General features: G+C 37.5%; 1 protein-coding gene across 4 annotated transcripts in view; it reads left to right on the top strand.

The window, feature by feature from the left end:
* The first annotated feature begins 1,342 nt into the window (after window positions 1-1,342).
* tfec (transcription factor EC) overlaps window positions 1,343-17,050 on the top strand; it is a 45,306-nt gene continuing 29,598 nt past the window's right edge. For 2 of the 4 annotated variants that reach the window (XM_038739131.1, XM_038739128.1), the window contains exons 1-2: window positions 1,343-1,472; window positions 9,727-9,950. In XM_038739131.1, coding sequence (XP_038595059.1) covers window positions 9,729-9,950 — 222 coding nt within the window. In that variant the 5' untranslated portion in view covers window positions 1,343-1,472; window positions 9,727-9,728. The remainder of the gene's footprint in view (window positions 1,473-9,726; window positions 9,951-17,050) is intronic. The other 2 variants (XM_038739127.1, XM_038739126.1) reach the window with 1 other exon arrangement.

The raw sequence follows: 17,050 nt of genomic DNA, 5'->3' as shown, positions 1-17,050 counted from the left end.
TGCCATGATTTTTTTCCCCAGAGGATGAATCCTTATGACTTTTCCCCTAGCGCCTTTTCCTATTAATTTTGGTACCGACATTCATGTTCTCCTGAGGATGAATTTAGTTAATCCTTTCACCATTCATCTGGCTTCTTTAGAATGCTAACATTAAGCTCAAAGCACTGCTGTGCCAAAGTGTGAACTATTAACACTAATGAGGGCTAAATAGAAAGCAACTCTTGTAACTATTTTGCATGAGAGTTCTTTGAGACATAAAGAGCTTAGGATTCAGAATACAAGAGTTTTTCATAATAGTCAACAGTATGTGGGAAGTTATCTTTTAGCTATCTAGATATTTCTTATCTGGTATGGATCCTAAACACACACACCATTTTGTATTTTCACATGCACTTGTGGACACACACAGTCTTGGCCTTGTCTGTGAGCATAGGTGTCTCCTTTCTGGCCTCTCAGACATTGGTTTAGTTTTTGGCTTGATTAACCACTTAGTTCAGTCTCTCAGACACAAGATTGCAGGGAAAAAGCAAGTAATGAAGTGCTTTTGAATTTGCATTCCTGAGAGCTTTCACAGACGCCTTGATTTCAGTCTGCCTTTGCTGTTTGTTCTTCGTCAAGAGATGTCTGCTATTTTAACGGTAACACATAACAAGTGTCCATCCAACCTCCTTCTTATTGCTCCCTCATCAACCTAACTGCCATGAATAAACACAATCAACATGCATCTGAAGGGGAATTCGGAGGCCTTTTCTCTCAAAACGTCCCTGATGGGCTGTTCATCGTTGTCATTATGCAGATTACAGTGTGACCGTGAATGCAATATCGGAGCCCCTTTCCTCTGCTATGAAATGTCACCGTTCCATAAAGCTGACCAAAAACACTTCTGTGTTTTGTTCTTACAAGTGAAGCAGCACAGATCAGTTATGGACAAACTGTCTCAAGAATATGGAATTAACAGCATTCAGTTGACACTTGAAAGTCAAGCCTTTCTTTTTAGTATCGACCTTGACAACAATATCAGAGTGTGCCTGCTGCATTATTAGCTGAAGCATCTGTTGCAATTTACCAGGTAAGTACCATCAGAACAAAGTTACAATACACCTATACACACATTGTATTTCATGTAGTTATGGGTAACTTGTTTAAGGTTAACTCTACTTGATTAATTTATTTGTAACTGTGATTATATAACACAATGGCTTACCAGAATCTGTGATCATTTGTGACTCGGATATAGGGATGGTTGACGTAAAAGCTTCCCTTTGCACCCCGCTCCAGGGAGCTAGAAAAGAGGAAACAAGACTTGGTTTAAATATGGGGCCCTTTCACTAGTCCATGCTTCCAGGAATGATTAAACATCAATAAGAGGCAGATCAACAAGCAAGTTAAGATAATTGATCATTTGTTGGACTTTGAAGCAGATAAGCCGACAATACCGACAGGACCTGTCTTCCATAGCCACCAAACAACAGGTAATTGAGAATTTTGAAATTCAATTCTTTTCCAAATACACTAAAGTGCAAATAATTTTATCCTGCAATTGGAGGTGTGTAGTAATGTGAAGTACTGTGTAGTTTAGAAACGCAGCCTTGGTGACAGGAAAAGAAGTCCTTCACCTTTGCATCTCCACAAGCAACATCCGGTTAAACAGGAAGTTCGTTAGCAGCAGGCTGGACCGTTACTGGATATAAAGAACACATTTTTTGTCTTAAATACAAATGTTTCTTGTTCATAGCTATGAAGGTGTGATTCCACATTTAAGAATATACAATTTGGGCAGATAAGGACTAGCAAACTATTAAGTGCAGCATTTTATAAAGATATAAATCATTGTTCATTAGGACTAACCACTGGTGTGAGAGAAGTCGGAGAGAACTTGCATTCTCATCTTTATATCTTGCAAATTAAGGTTGTATGTAAACCCAGACAAACTATTCTATGTGATTTCGCAGTGAATATATAACATCATAACCTGTGTCTGGTTATAGTTATGTATAAATAACAATATGATATATCTGTCATCAGTTGCGTTATGTTTGACATGTTTTTGCATGAAAAAAAAATCAAAACAATTGCCAATTCATTTTCTGACAATTTCTGATTATTGACCAATCAATTTCAGCGGCACATTTCCATGTGTTTTATGTTCCAAAATCTTAATTTATAAAGCAACCAGTCACTGAAGCTGTCACACAATTCTAGTGAAGTAAAAAGTACAATATTTCCCTGTGAAATGTAGCAATAGTAAGATTAGAAAGTTTCATTATGTAAGGACAATGCTTGAGTAACTGTACTTTGTTAAATTCCAGCATCTGAAAGCAATGTTTTTAATTATTGTAAGTGCATAATTGTTCTTTTCCAACATGATATTTTTTCAAATAGTTCACAATCGATGCCATATAATTACACTAAACATCTGTATGCATTGTTATCAAATGTGTTTTAAAAAACTCAAGACTAGAATAGTATAGAATAGAATTGAATTTGCTTCTCTCATAATACAAATATTACCTCATGAAATTGCCTTTGTAAAAGATTCCCATGCTGCTCATGTGGGCATGTTGTGTGTTTGTTTGGGTGCAGCTTTGAAAGATCAGAATGACACAGCGGGAAAATCTTTAAAGTTCCTCATGGAGCCACTTCCTCATTTTTAGTCAGCTGATAATATTAAGAATATATTAAAACCCTGTGAACTTCTCTAATCTTGCATCACGGGAATGTTGTTTTCAGAGTTGTTTGTGTGTGCCAATTTGGGGCTGGGGAGGGGGAAAACAGTGTGGACAGAATGAGCTATATGGTAAAGAGGGTGGACGTATGAAAAAACCTTGTGTGATGATGAGTCACAACCAAGATGACTAAGTAGTAATTTTTCTTAAAGAATGTTGAACAAAGTGTAAATAATCATAGAAAGTAAAAGTATTAGATAAATAAAATTAAAGGACTTTAAAATTATTAAAACTTCAATCACATATTTCAGTGCTTTGTATGCTTTTTATATCAAAGACAGACAAAATAATTTGTGTCAGTGGTGTGTAACTGTTTAGTGTGCAATAGCAGAGATGTGTGCAGTGCCACATAGCTGGTGTATGTTCAGAAGATGGAGTGCACACTTGGAGTAGTGCGCAGCATAGTGGAAGTGTGCAGTGTTATTTTGACATTAAGATTTATGCACAGGGTACATGGGTTCTGCAAGTGATATGGTCATACTTGTGTGAGTCACAGCTTGTCGGTAATTCTCATGAGCAGTTTATGACACACACGCCTTCTCAAATGTTTTAGGACTTAATCACAGTTTGAGGGGGCACAAGTTGCAGTTTCAAGAGGGAAATACAACTATGAACAATGTCTTTTTTTAAAGAAGTTGAATGGGTGCATACAGCACCATCTTGTGGTTCATGTGGAACTGACAACTTGGATTTGATTTCCAAAAACTGTCCATGACTGTATTTTTCCTGTCCCTGAAAAGGAACTATTTGGGCTTTTAATAATAATAATAATAATAATAATAATAATAATAATAATAATAATAATAATAATAATAATAATAATAATAATAATAATAATAATAATAACAATAATAATAATAATCTTTAAAAACTTTATTAGCTCTATCAGTATTTTAAGGTTAAGTGCCTATTTGTATGGTGCAATGGAGAGTAGTCTGTAAGAAGCGGCGGGCTGGAGGGAGTAATGTGCTGGAAGAATGTAAACATTGTCTGCTCTGGGGGCTGACTTCAAAGTGAGACTGTGGTAACCTCCTCTCAGCGGTAGCGCACACCCTTGACCGATGAAAAGTGAAAGTGAATGTTCATCCACGGTCTGCAGCTCCTTCCTGAAACCACTCTTTGAAGTCACAAAATGGATCTGATTGACTTGTTAAGTAGATCCATATATTGAATATAATCCAGTTGTATTTAACAATGCACATGTTGCCTGTGTTTCTCACACTGTTTAAGCATAATGCCATTGTTTATAAGCATATTAAACCTCCCCTGTGCTCTGCCTAACAACATTTAATTAAGTTTAGTTAAAGACCGCTTTCCCACAGTTCAATAGGACAGAAAGACTACAATACATCACCCTTGGGCATGCTAGCAATTTTAGCAGTCAGCACATTTATTTGACAGGTGTAAGTGCAAGGTGTTTCATGAGAACTTATAACTTCAGTATATGATCATGCAGATTTATACCTTCACATGGGGACAGTCAAATTTCAAATGTATTAGAGCATGCAAAGATGTTAATTGCTTAAGGAAAATGACTGAATTAAAACCAAATATTTTATTATTAACACATAATATCTGTTGTAAAAAAGCTGTCATAAATCTCATATAAAAGCAATAAGTTATTCTGTGGAATGCAATTTCATACTTGATTGCACCAGCAGACTGTGTGGATATTCAATAGATAGCAAGCAGCAGACTATAAAATGCTAAAGATTATGACTGAAGTTTGTCTTTTGAGCATTTACATTAGATATCAATAACAACGTTTCAGCAACCCAACTCAAATATGTGTATTTATGTTATTTGTTTATGTTAAATTTATATGTGTTAAATAAAATAATATTGGCTTTTAAAGGCTACAAATATCTTTATTATTCTTACTTGGCATGCTGTCAAACAGCAGCATGAGGACTTAAAAGCTTTGGGACAACTTCAAGGACAAACTATTATTGGAAACCTGATTTGTAACACATTAATACACCTCAAAAGGTTGAAAAACAGACAGTAAACATTCATCAACAGTGTATGACACATCAGTAAGATTTTTTCCATTGCTATTAGTGTGTCTTATAAGTATAATTAAAGTATATCCACATGCAGGTGTTTTCACCGACCCCTTTGGTTTTGACTGTGACTCAGACTATCTCATGTGTTTAACCTATTTGTCTATCCTTGGGCTTCTTTACATTAATGATGAAACAAATTAAAGTGACATATTTAAATATAAAATACATTTTTCATGGCTTCTTTAACAAGTAAGGTGAAAAACCTACTACCCTTAGTGACTGGAATCAGAGCAAATAGTCGAGGAACAGCTAAACCACACAGGTTTAAAAGCCAAAACCCCAAATGGTGACCTCAGCTCTTCACACAAACTGGATACACTCTGTAACAATGACATTGTGTGAGCGGTGTATGTTAAGAAGACTTTGCTGGTGTGATCATTGATAGAGGGTGTATCTCCTGTGTGTCTGAGCTCTTCATCATTATCTTGGCTCGCTGACTCATGTCTTGGGCACAGGGAACAAAACTCTCGCGGCGGCCTAGTTCCCGACGCAACGGGACGCCAGGAGGGACAATAACAGAGAATTAGCTGTGAAAAAAAAGCAAATAAATAGCTGCTTCAATACATGACAGCCCAGCAACAAAGCCCACTGTGGATGAGAGGGAGAGCGAGAGAGATAGCGGAAAAGGACGGGAGAGAGAATGGCCTTGATGAAAATAAATAGTGGCGCTCAAAGGGAGGCAAGGGTTGAGCGGATTGGAGGTGATGATGAGTGGAGAGCTGTACAAAGTAGTACATCTATGGGAGAGGTTTTAATGAGGCAGACATCAGTATGTGTGTGTGTGTATGTGTGTTCTCATCTGTGACACAGACACAGACACTCACAAAATCCGTAGCAATGATACTCCAAACTTCCTGTTTCCATGTGGGTGGGTGAGGATTTGTGTAAGTGGGCAGACAGACAGACAGTAGGGGTGTACATTTTAAGGAACTTCCTAGGATTATTATTGGACAATCAATAGTCGGTTAATCATTGAAAAAAATGACACAAGTTAAACAAGATAAACTAAGGGCATCGGCCATTATTGCTGCAAAAATCCAACTACATTAGTATTTGAGCAGTAAATTAGATATTTCCAAATTTAAAATATAATACAGCAAATAATACAGTACAACCTTTAGGCTTCATGAGAGGACATTAAAGGACACTTAAAACAACGTCTAACCCATTTTTCTTGGATCAACAAAAAGGGCTGCTGTCTTCAAAAGTAAACATAACAAAGATTACAACAATCTCTCAAAAACAAACGTCAGTCTCAAGATAATAAGATAATAAGCATACCTACATAATTGGAATGAACCGAGTGCTGTTTGTTTACTGTAGCTAGTCCAGCTACTAAAACACCTGTTCAGGTGGGACAGATGTCCCAGGGATGCACAAATACCGTCTTACTTGCCCAGGGAATGTTTTATCATTTCACCTCTAGATTTACACTCATAGATTGTGTCTTAGAAAGTACATGAGTATTGTTTTGTTGTTGGAAAGTACTGCTTGTCCCCAGTGTCATAGCCATTACTTCAACTGTGTTCGCTGGCCTGCAGTGATTGAGAAGTCAGCAAGTTTGGCTGAAGCTGGTAGTTTGGTGTTAGCATGAGCCTCTGGATAGCTAGCATAACTGGACAGCCACCAACAAGACAACAACTTGGTGGGATTTTACTTTATGTTGCAGGAGTCATCAACATATATTAACTGGTCTTTCAGTCAGGGAACTTAGTTAGCTCTCAGCACCACGACAGTGAGCCCTACAAAGTGTGATCATTTTCATTTTATGGAGAGCTCATTAATTCCTTGAGGCGCTTATTGTACAGGCAGTCAGCACACGGTTGCCCCAGGGCTTTGTGTATCTGTAAATCTTCAGAGCAGCAGGAGGCCTTTAGTTCTACTGTCAGTTACAGTATCTGTTGGGTTAAAATGAAGTCAAACTAACTCAAATGAATAACAATATAAATAACATGTCTTGAACATGAACAACCAGGGAATCATAAGGTGGTGGTATCACGAGTTCAGGATATCACAGTCACACTGTTTATAGTGTTGCGTGGCCATTCAACAGACAATCAATAAAGAACCACATTAGCTGAGGTAAGCTAATTAAGGTGGAGGGGAGGACACCCAAAACTCTCAGGGCCAGCTTCCCGGTCAGGATTTACTCTAAAGCAAGGATCGGCCTTGATCTAGAATAGTTAATTATTCTTTCTAAAATTTGACCTCATGCCTTCGTAGTCTTGGACAAAGTTAAATGAGATTAACTTCAACAACCTATGTCAGTCCTTAGTAGTGAGAGTGTGAGAATGCAGCCATTGCCTGAGGGTGTTCATAAAAGGAACACATCACAGAAAGCCCATAGTTTAGTGGAAATGGAGAAGTAAAGACAGACAAAACAATACAGTAGAAGCAGAAAAAAGAACATAAACAAACACACTACTAAAAAAAAAATGCAAGTATCAAGTATTGTAATGGACATCTGGTCCCCTGACTGATGCCATGATAATCATAAAGGCTGTGATTTAAAGCTGTTATCCACAAATGGATGATACAAAATGTGTTCTGTAAAGACAATAGTAGAGTATAAGGGTCTTTCTAATGGATTCCTTTTTCATTCTGCATTTGCAATGGTGATATCAAGGAGAAAGAATACTTTAATGCAAGGTAATTAGTACTCTATTATAATTGATTTGCATGGGCTTTATTTAAATTGATCACATTAATATTGAACCAATAAATTACAAAATAATAATAATGACTACATGGATTTAAAAACTTAACTTGTGAGCCACAAATTCATATTCTGCAAAAACCTTTTTACTTGAGATTCAGCTTTTTATCGGCTGAGTGACAATTGGAAGGCAGCTGCCTTGTTCAGTGCTGCCAACAGTGGATTAACATTCCTCACTTATAACGCCTTCACACACAAACCGTGTGTATGACGTGAGATAATGATCACATGTTCAATTTAAGATTTGCATTTAACCGTTTAACAGTCAAACTAGAATGTTGCTTTTGGGTAAATATGCTTGTGGTTGCCACCATTAACTTAAGTAAACCATGGGAAACTGCAATATTTTTAAGCCGTAGATGATGAATGATGTCAAGTAAGTGGTTAAACCTAAATTATTTACAAAAACCTGTGTCAAGATGTCTCTGGAAAATTACAAAACTTAAATTGAATTTATGAAGCTAGCATTAGAATTACAGCTAAACATTCCATGTTCAGCCACTGCAATCAGACAACTAAACTCCTGAATTGTAAATGTAATAAAATAATTATTTAAAAGTGAGTGGTTCAGTATGGGCTGGCAAATTCAAATGTACGAAAGTCAAATATATTCTCTTCAGGTACGTATTGACCCTGAGCCATTTAACCTACTGTAAATACACACTTTATGGATTAGCAATGGAGCAGCAGTAACTGGGTGACAAAAGTCTAGTTGAGTGGCCATACCCATAAAACACTCTTAGTGTGTTAAGCCAGGTAATTGTCATTTAAGAGAGATATCTTGCTCACGGGCTAACAGAGAAGCTCACAAACCACAGACAAAGACTCAGGCGAAAACCTACACAAACAAACCAGTTGTTCCAAATGACCATTCTTGTAGGAATGCAGCTAGGTGGACAAAAACCTGTTTTCTCATGCCCGATCCACGTCATCTACACATTTTTACACGGTGCCTAGAACTGCCTGGCAAATTCCGCGGCAGAGATATTCTGCAATGTTGGCGACAGAATAAAGGCAGTTGTTAGTACCATGCTTGGACAGCCAGGCAGCCATATGCCTTGCCAATTAGCCTCCCACATAAGGAGAGAGAAGAAGAAAAGAGAGGCAGAAATTAGACTCTGAGATTATAATCACACACACTGTTGTACTTTCGTCACCTACCTTTTCTTTGTGTTCAGTCAGTTCTGCATCGTAGCAAATGTACAAGTCTCCTATTTTGCATGTCTTCTCCATTAGTACTTTAGTGGCAGTGACATCTAATTTGCACTCAGATATTGTAATTTAGATATGAAGCACTTACTTACTTTTATACTTGCACCCTTGGTTCCCCCTGGGACCAGCTATTGACAACTTCTCCCCATCTTACCCACTTCTGGGCATGTTCTCTAGTGCATTCCAGCTGTGGCCCATCACCTTTATTTCAGCCTTCAACGACGAAATTAAGTGGTATATTTTAATTTGTATGGCATCAGTGATGCTCAATGCTAGACCTTTTCATGTATCTTTTGTAGGATAAAACTTTAAGAAAGTCTGAATATCTGGAGTTAATTAAAAGCATCAAGCAAAGCACTGTGCGTGATGCTCTTTTGCCCATTCAGTGACAAAAGTGAAGGAAGAAGAATATTCATGACACAAAACACTACTGATTTGATTAATATATTCTGTTTTGCAACAATGAAAATAATTTTTTTGCCATATTTAGTGATATTAACAATTAATATAAAAGGATGGTTGGCAGCAATGTTTTTCAAATCAAATAGGTTTTTGATTATATGTATCAACTGATTCTGGTTAAGCCACAGCCTCCATGATGCTTTGATCTGGGGCATGCTGCTTGTTGTTACTGCAGTCGCGCCAATAATCAAGCATGTCCATCCATTGACTAATGTGTTGTAAAGTGGTTGAACATTGACAAAATGTTTAATGTTTTTATATGAAACTGTCAAACTTTCAAGATTAGCAACCCAGTCAAACTATGGCAACCTTTGCAATTAGCTCTAGTCTGCCTAAAGTAACTGCTGGAATGCAATAATTGCTAATGAACATAATCGCATGCAAGTACACACACAATCACATCCACCTGTGCATCTCCCTTCTGCCCTCTCCTTAACAAGATATTCACTGAACAATCATGATTTAATAAGGATAATATGGAAATTTCATTACATAACTGGTTAATTTACTGACTAACTGTTATTTCCTTTTTTTGGTTTGTCAGAAATGTTTCAGCCGTGTTCCAGCCCAGACAACCAGTGGGTGATTAGTGAGAGAGATGAAGGACAGTGTCTATGTGATTCTGGACCACATCCACATAGCTGGCCTCAGTTCTGCCCCCCTCGGCCCAGCGGCACCGTTCATCATTCGCTCTCTCAGTTTACCTATGGTGGAGCCTACACCAGAGATCAAATCCCTGTTTGGTGCCAACCCCAAAACACATGGAAGGTAGGCAGCCACAACAGAATGTTGTGTCAACACTGTATAAATCACAATCAAAGCATTATTTGTGTCCCAGTATGTATCAACAAGACTAAGACATGCTAGCAGCTTGGTGAAGCTGCACTAACATGCTGAGGTTAAGCATGCAATCATTTTGTAATAACACTTATTACAGCTTATCTTGAGGGAGACATGAAAACAACAATTCATCCGTTATTGAGACATTTAAGTGTGGACCCAAGTGCTGCATTCACCGGCCGACATTGCCACCCATAGAGCCATGTTTCTAGCCTAAAAATCAACATAAAAAAGTGACATTTATCTAATTTCTCTTTAAGGCATTAATTAATTAATTTTCATTCATTCACTTTTCAATAATACTTAATATATATGCAGTATAATATAATACTGTATATATATATATATTATATATATACTATATATGTACTATAATATATAGTATAATATAATATGATATGCAAAATTGTTTTGCATATATATATATATATATATATATATATATATATATATATATATACACATACAAGACACATTTGCATCTGTGTTTTATTTATATAGTATTTTATATTTCTAATAATATAAAAAATATAAAAATAACACATGAAAAAGTATTGTAGAGTAAGCTGGTTGCACTGTTATCAAGATCAGTATCTCTATCCTGCTATTCTCTATACATCAACTGGTCTCCTACTATGTATCTTTTGTGGCTTTGTTTTTATCTTCATTACCTGCACTTTGTTTCTCTCAATCTCTTTACATTACATTACATATATATAGTGTCCAGAAAAGAACTGTGACCACAATGTAAACAACTATCACCTCCAGTTTAAAAGATCCACCACTAATGTGAGTTTTTCTTATCCACACACTTCCCCTAATAGCCTATATATCACCACAGGTACATAATTACTGAGCTGTCAGGTTAAAAAATGTTGTCACATGTATAATATTACAGCTCCGTCAAATGCATCAGTTGTCATAAATATGAAACCCAACCACTGAGAAAAGCACTGCTTTTAAAAAATAAAAGGTTAATGAAACAGGGCTGTTACAGTGAAGATTACTGTGTAGACATGCTCATTAGCAGGCTACCATTTACAGACATAGAGCATCTTGACACAGTATTTTATTGATATTAGCCTACTCAATTGCGCTTTCAGCAGCAATACATTTGTGTGCTTACAGTATGTGTGTAACCATCTGCCATCTGCTGATACATACTAGCCTGATTGTGACTATATTACTGTTGTTCACACACGTCAGGAACCATTTGAATGAACTCTTGTGTTTTAGGGGTCATTTCTTTGGAATTCTGTCTCTGGGGATTGTAGCACCATTGTCCAGGCAACTAAAAAACCCACACAATGTGCTGACAGATCACTGAGCCATAACTGACTACTGCAATTATTGTATGCCTCTCAATGTACGCATACTGTGTGTGTTCATGCGCTCTTGCCTATATGCGTTCTTTTTTTAGATTGCAGAAGGATTGTAGAACTCATTTGGGATTTTAAAAACAATCTGATCTATTTTCTTGCATTGCTTTGATGCAAAAGTGAGACTGAATTTTGGATGTTTGGGATACATTGGGGCTATTGTGAAAGGAGCCAAATGACTCCCACATCGGCTGCAGTTGTCTCTTAGGCTTTATGGGAGGGAATTTTAGGAAGGGAGATATGAATCAGATTATTAGAGGAGGAGGAACAAAAATCAACCCTGCATTAGATGGATGATAGACTTCAAAGCATTGTTGCAGCATGTTTCTCTTTTCTGTTGTGGGACTTTCATGTGCTAAAGTTGCTCTGGTGTGGAATGTGTGTGTTTGCGTGCATGCACAAATGCGTATGAGTGTTTGTGAGGTGATTACTGCCTCAGGATACAAGCTGCCCCCTTCAATACCTGAGGATGAGAGGTTAGAGAGATGCAGGTGAAGGTAAAGAGAGGAAAGATTATTTCCCAAAATAACAAGAACAGAATTGCTTCCATAATGCTATTTAGAAAAGGACATAGTAATACCAGATATTTCCTAGGCTAAAAGTGTCGAAAATTTAACTATGCCCACAATTTCCTGAAAATGTATATTCAGTTAATATTTGATCAAACAGATGCGTTTCTTTTTACAAATAATCCAGGATGCACATGCAATAGGGTAGAAAAAAACTGTATGGAGCACAAATATTTAACCACACGCATGTCTTGGCCTGTCAGCACGAGCTAATTAACATGGCACATGAAATTCTAATGAGAAACAGAAGCAGCTAGTAACAATGATAATGCTAACTGAGACTATACACAGTTAACTCTACAGGTAATAGGAGATTAACTGTGAGTGTGCTGAAGCATCAATCAGCAGCATAGATAAAGAGCCTAAAAAACTTTGGCAATATTAAATAGACAGTCATAAACACACATCACCTTCCACTACTTTGCACCATATTAAATCCTAGGCTCAGGAGCTAATATCTAATTTAGCACTCTGAGCTAACTGGGAGGTTTCCTTCTTGAGATAGTAAACATTTTCCACCCATTACTTTTATGATATGAGCAATTTAAGAGTTGGGGGTAGGACTACCGTTAGGGTTATGTTGATCTCCTCTCAGTCATTTTGGTTTGTTTTCTGCTCTCCATAGTCATCTCACTGAAGCGTGAAGCTGTTGGAAACCCATCTATAAGGTCATTAAAATCACAGGATTTCAATATATGGAAGTCAGTTTTTCAGGAGGTTCGCAAAAAAAACCCCTGTAGTTCCATATTAAGTAGATTCTTCATGAAACAAATTGCTTGGTATACATTATTCCCAGTCCACTGTTAAATTGCGCAGTGTGGTTTTAGGCCAGCACTATGTTCCAAACCCAAATCTTGTGTGTTCTGAAACTGCTGTCATGTACAACATTCAACACACAACTCAAGGTTTATTTGTCTAATATCTGTGGCAGAGCCTGTGAGTCACGGTGGAAGCAGACACATAACTTTAGTGGTGGATAAAGCCGTGCAAAAATTCACACAAATTCAGCTGGCCAGCTCGCACACACTGTGGCAATCAAAGACAAATGTAGTAGTTTGTTTTAAACTGTCATTTTGTCTTTGCAAACACACTCAATTCAACCTTACAACAAAACATTAGAACCATTAACTGCAAAGACCCATCATTTTGCACAGTGAAATGTTTGATTGTAGATTTGAAAGTGTGATCAAATGACTGATCCACATTGAAAACACTTTCTCTCCACAAGGTCAGCTACAGCACAATTACAACTAGTAAAACATTTTGCAATTTGCCACAAAAAGTAATTTACACCTGAGCCCTAAGGTCAAGTTTTGGATTATGCCTCCCTGCTGTACCAGTGGCAGTCACGGAGAGACTGGTGAGTCAGGAAGAAAGATTTTCAAAAAGCACTGAGAAAGGGGCGCTAAGGCTTTTGCTAATGCAAAGGTGGGAAAGGAAAGAGAGAAACTGAGATACTAAGGGGAACAGAGTTAAGAAAAAAGGAGAAAAATTGTAAACATTTTAGGAGGAAAGGCAAGCCTTAGCCAGGATTTGTGTTAAGGAGGAGAAGAAATCAGAGGAATGTGTGAGACAGGGAGAGAGCACAGAAAAAGAGGAGGGTGTCAGGGCAGCAGGGACACTAGCAGGCCAAAACATGGGAGAGCAGCGGTGATTGGTTTGGACCACCCATCTGGACTGGCTGAGCGCCTGGGCTGGCTGGACTGCGGTTTGCCCGGTGGACTGGATGCACGGATGAATGAATGGAGGGATAGAGACAGAGAGAAGTCTAGTGTAATGATTCAGATGGATGGAACAATGTGCAGGAAACATTAAATATGTCAGTGGAGAGCACAGAACGCTATCACCAGCAACTGCACACAATTAAGGTTAATTCCATATATGGTATATCAGATTAGCAAGGTTCAGCTTGATCTTGATATATCAACCACATTTCAATTCAGTGACCCTGAAATGCAGGGTGGTCATAGCAGAGTCCCTTCTATTATATTTAACTTCATAACTTGTAAATACATGAGATAATAAATGAAACATATGTAATAATAATTAAGTTAACTAACTGTATCTACTGTGTAGATAAGACCCTTTTCTGTCAATCTTCAGACATAGAAGAAGTGGGTGTAGTATAACGTTGCTTATAATTACAATGCATTTCCAATTTACCATGTAACCATCACAGTAGTTATCGTGAGACATAGTGAGAAGTTAGATTGATGTATATTTTCTAATTTGATCTGTCTAATAAAATGCTTATTATTAAAATGGGATATTTTTTTACAGACTGACTGCACACCAAGTTTTTGACCCATTCTCCATAGTACTCTGATTTGCAAAGCATACTGCCACAGGCTTAAACTGTGTTGTCTGTGACCTGAAAAAATATCCCTAAAGGGCACTCCCTAAACAGCTTACTGTTTTTCTTCAGTTCACAAGTATGTAAGTAATAGTAATAGTATGCAAGTAATGTACTGTAGTTAGAAAGCTAATGAAGAGGGCTTCTTTAAGTTGTTGGCATGGAACTGTCATTAACACATGTAAAGGAAACATTGTTTTCTTTTTTAAACATCTTACGCTCACTCATAACACACTAATAGCTCAGAACCACCATAGTGCTATAACATCCGTGTTTCTGTGAGCATGAATTAACTAGTTAGAGCTCCAAAGCTCATATTCCACTTATCACGAAACATCAGCAATTACAGGCGTACTCTCAAAATAATCTGTGCCTCAAAAAACAAGATGAAACAGACATTTTTGTTATTAAGCAAATCAGTCAAAATTCCAAGTATGGAAAAGTGATCTGTCACTATTCCAATTAGCATAAATGGTGTCATGCAGTGTAAGTATGGAGGCTAGTGTAATGCGTAATTACAGATCTCATTTAAGATGAGCAGAAATTAAAAATAATTTAACAAAACTAAATAAATGTATAATTATTATAGTATTATTATATATATTATAATAATTTTTTGCATGATTAGGTGATGACATTTCTCTCTTTTGGAGAGATTTTTCAGAGAGGACTTTCCCCTGACCCCGTCTGATATGGCAGAATTATCTAAGACACTAATAGGATTAGACAGAATGCCCCCACCCCCCAAAAGCTATTTCATGTACAATTCTTTAGTGTCTCACACTGGACATAACTCCATCCTAACAACACACACATGCACACACACTTCACCTCCCCCTTGACCTCCTACACCGATTGTTCTTGCAAAACAGCACAGATCAAGTCATTGGACTGTCCCAATAATTGACATGCAGAACAAAAACACAGGCTACTTCTGGATAAAAACATATCATAATCCCTCAAGGTGGGGCGGTGGGGGGTTTCAGGGCCACCAAGATAGCTATTCACAGCATCCAGAGACATGGAGAGACCTCCGGGAAAGACTTTGTGAGGTGTTGGTATGAGACTTGGTATGACACCCCTGGGAAGAATGGTGATTAGTTACGAAGAGGATTGACTACACTCTAGGACATTTGTTACCATCTGGTAATACATGTGGAAACATACTTGCTTTCTTAATGCTACTAATGGTGGTGAGCAAGTAAAGACATTGCATTTTGGGTACAAGCATGCTGCTGTATGTAAAAAACTGTGTGTGTTTGGTTTGACATATAACCAATGTTGCATCCATTAGCCCACCATTCAATCAGTCATATCTATACTTATATATATAATTTGATTATGGCATTATGGTATTTCTTTGTTTTCTAGTATCATATTTTTTAAATACAATACATGCTTGTAATAATTACATTACAATTTAATTTCTCGGAGACAGGGTTGTACTATGATATACAGGATTTTACAACTCAAATAAGTGTAACAGCGGCAATCATTATATCTTTAATCACCCGGCGGAAATTATAAATATGGTGTTCACAAAGTAATCTACCAGGAACATACGCAGCACATTGGTAGATGATGCAGATTTGCAGTTGAGCCAGGTGCAGCCTTTTTTGCCAGAGCCCTCTACATTGGCACCCCCACTTAGCCAAAGTAGCAGCCCCATTAAAATGAATGAGGTGGATATGTATTATCACACCATGCTGTTGTCCGTCTGAACGTGGCTAAAGTCTGCTTCTTTATCTACATCTTTCCCTCATAACAGTTAATGAGGCTAGTGATTGTTGTCTGAACTATTTTGAGCACCGAGTGCTCGTACTGTATATAGCCTGTGTGTGTGGTCTCAGACTGGTCCCAAATTGACTTTTACAAGTTTAGATCAAAAACCTGATAGCACCTTTGGCATTCGTGCTTCTAGAGTGTGTAATTGCTTGACCTCTTCTTTAATGTCACTTCTATGCTCTTGGTTTCCTTACTCCATGTTTTTTGCCTAAGCTACACATTTTCTGTGTGTCTTGTCTAGCTTTAATGGCTAATGTTCTATTTTTGGAAAGCTTATAGTGATGAATGAAACTGTAAATATCAGTTGCGCTTTGATCCGCAGATAAATTTTTTGATCAATTGGCATCTACAGTATGCACAATCACATTCTTTTGCATTACTGCTTCATATGAAGATAAATTATTTCAAAATGTTTCTTTATATCTCACATATGTGGATGGAATAAGTGTTCCAGTGATTAGGTTTTGTGCGGATTAGATCAAACAGTAAAGTGATCAGTGACATTGAAAAAGGACATTGTTCTCAGTGTATTAAGAGACAATGACTGTTCTTATCTTAACAGCATGGGCCTCATCAAGCCCTCTACTCTCTACTCCCGCTCTATCCCCATCTCTTTGTATTTGTACCTTTCTTACCCTCGAACATCACCACAATGGGTTTGTGTCCGGTGGCTGTGTTTTTGACCATGGTCCTTGTATTATGAATCACAGGCAGAAAATGGAAACTTACTTGGGATTCACACCATTTCAGCTGAACGGGAAGAAGAGGAAAGCCCCCGTAGACTGTATATAAGAAGTGGACATATTCATCGTGATGTCCCCGTTGGTTTGTGGACTGCCGTTTTGAAGCCTCGAGCTTGGCCGATGTCATGTTGATTTTTTGCAACCAGTGGCACCGGACGTGACCACATTTAGACAAGATGGTGGAGCTAACGGCCGTGTG

Source organism: Micropterus salmoides, unplaced genomic scaffold, assembly GCF_014851395.1.
Source record: "Micropterus salmoides isolate LMB-PRFRI ecotype aquatic unplaced genomic scaffold, ASM1485139v1 Ms_hic_scaffold_23, whole genome shotgun sequence".
Taxonomy (NCBI): domain Eukaryota; kingdom Metazoa; phylum Chordata; class Actinopteri; order Centrarchiformes; family Centrarchidae; genus Micropterus; species Micropterus salmoides.
Note: the sequence above shows the minus strand (reverse complement) of the source record. Positions and strands in the feature narration are given on the sequence as shown.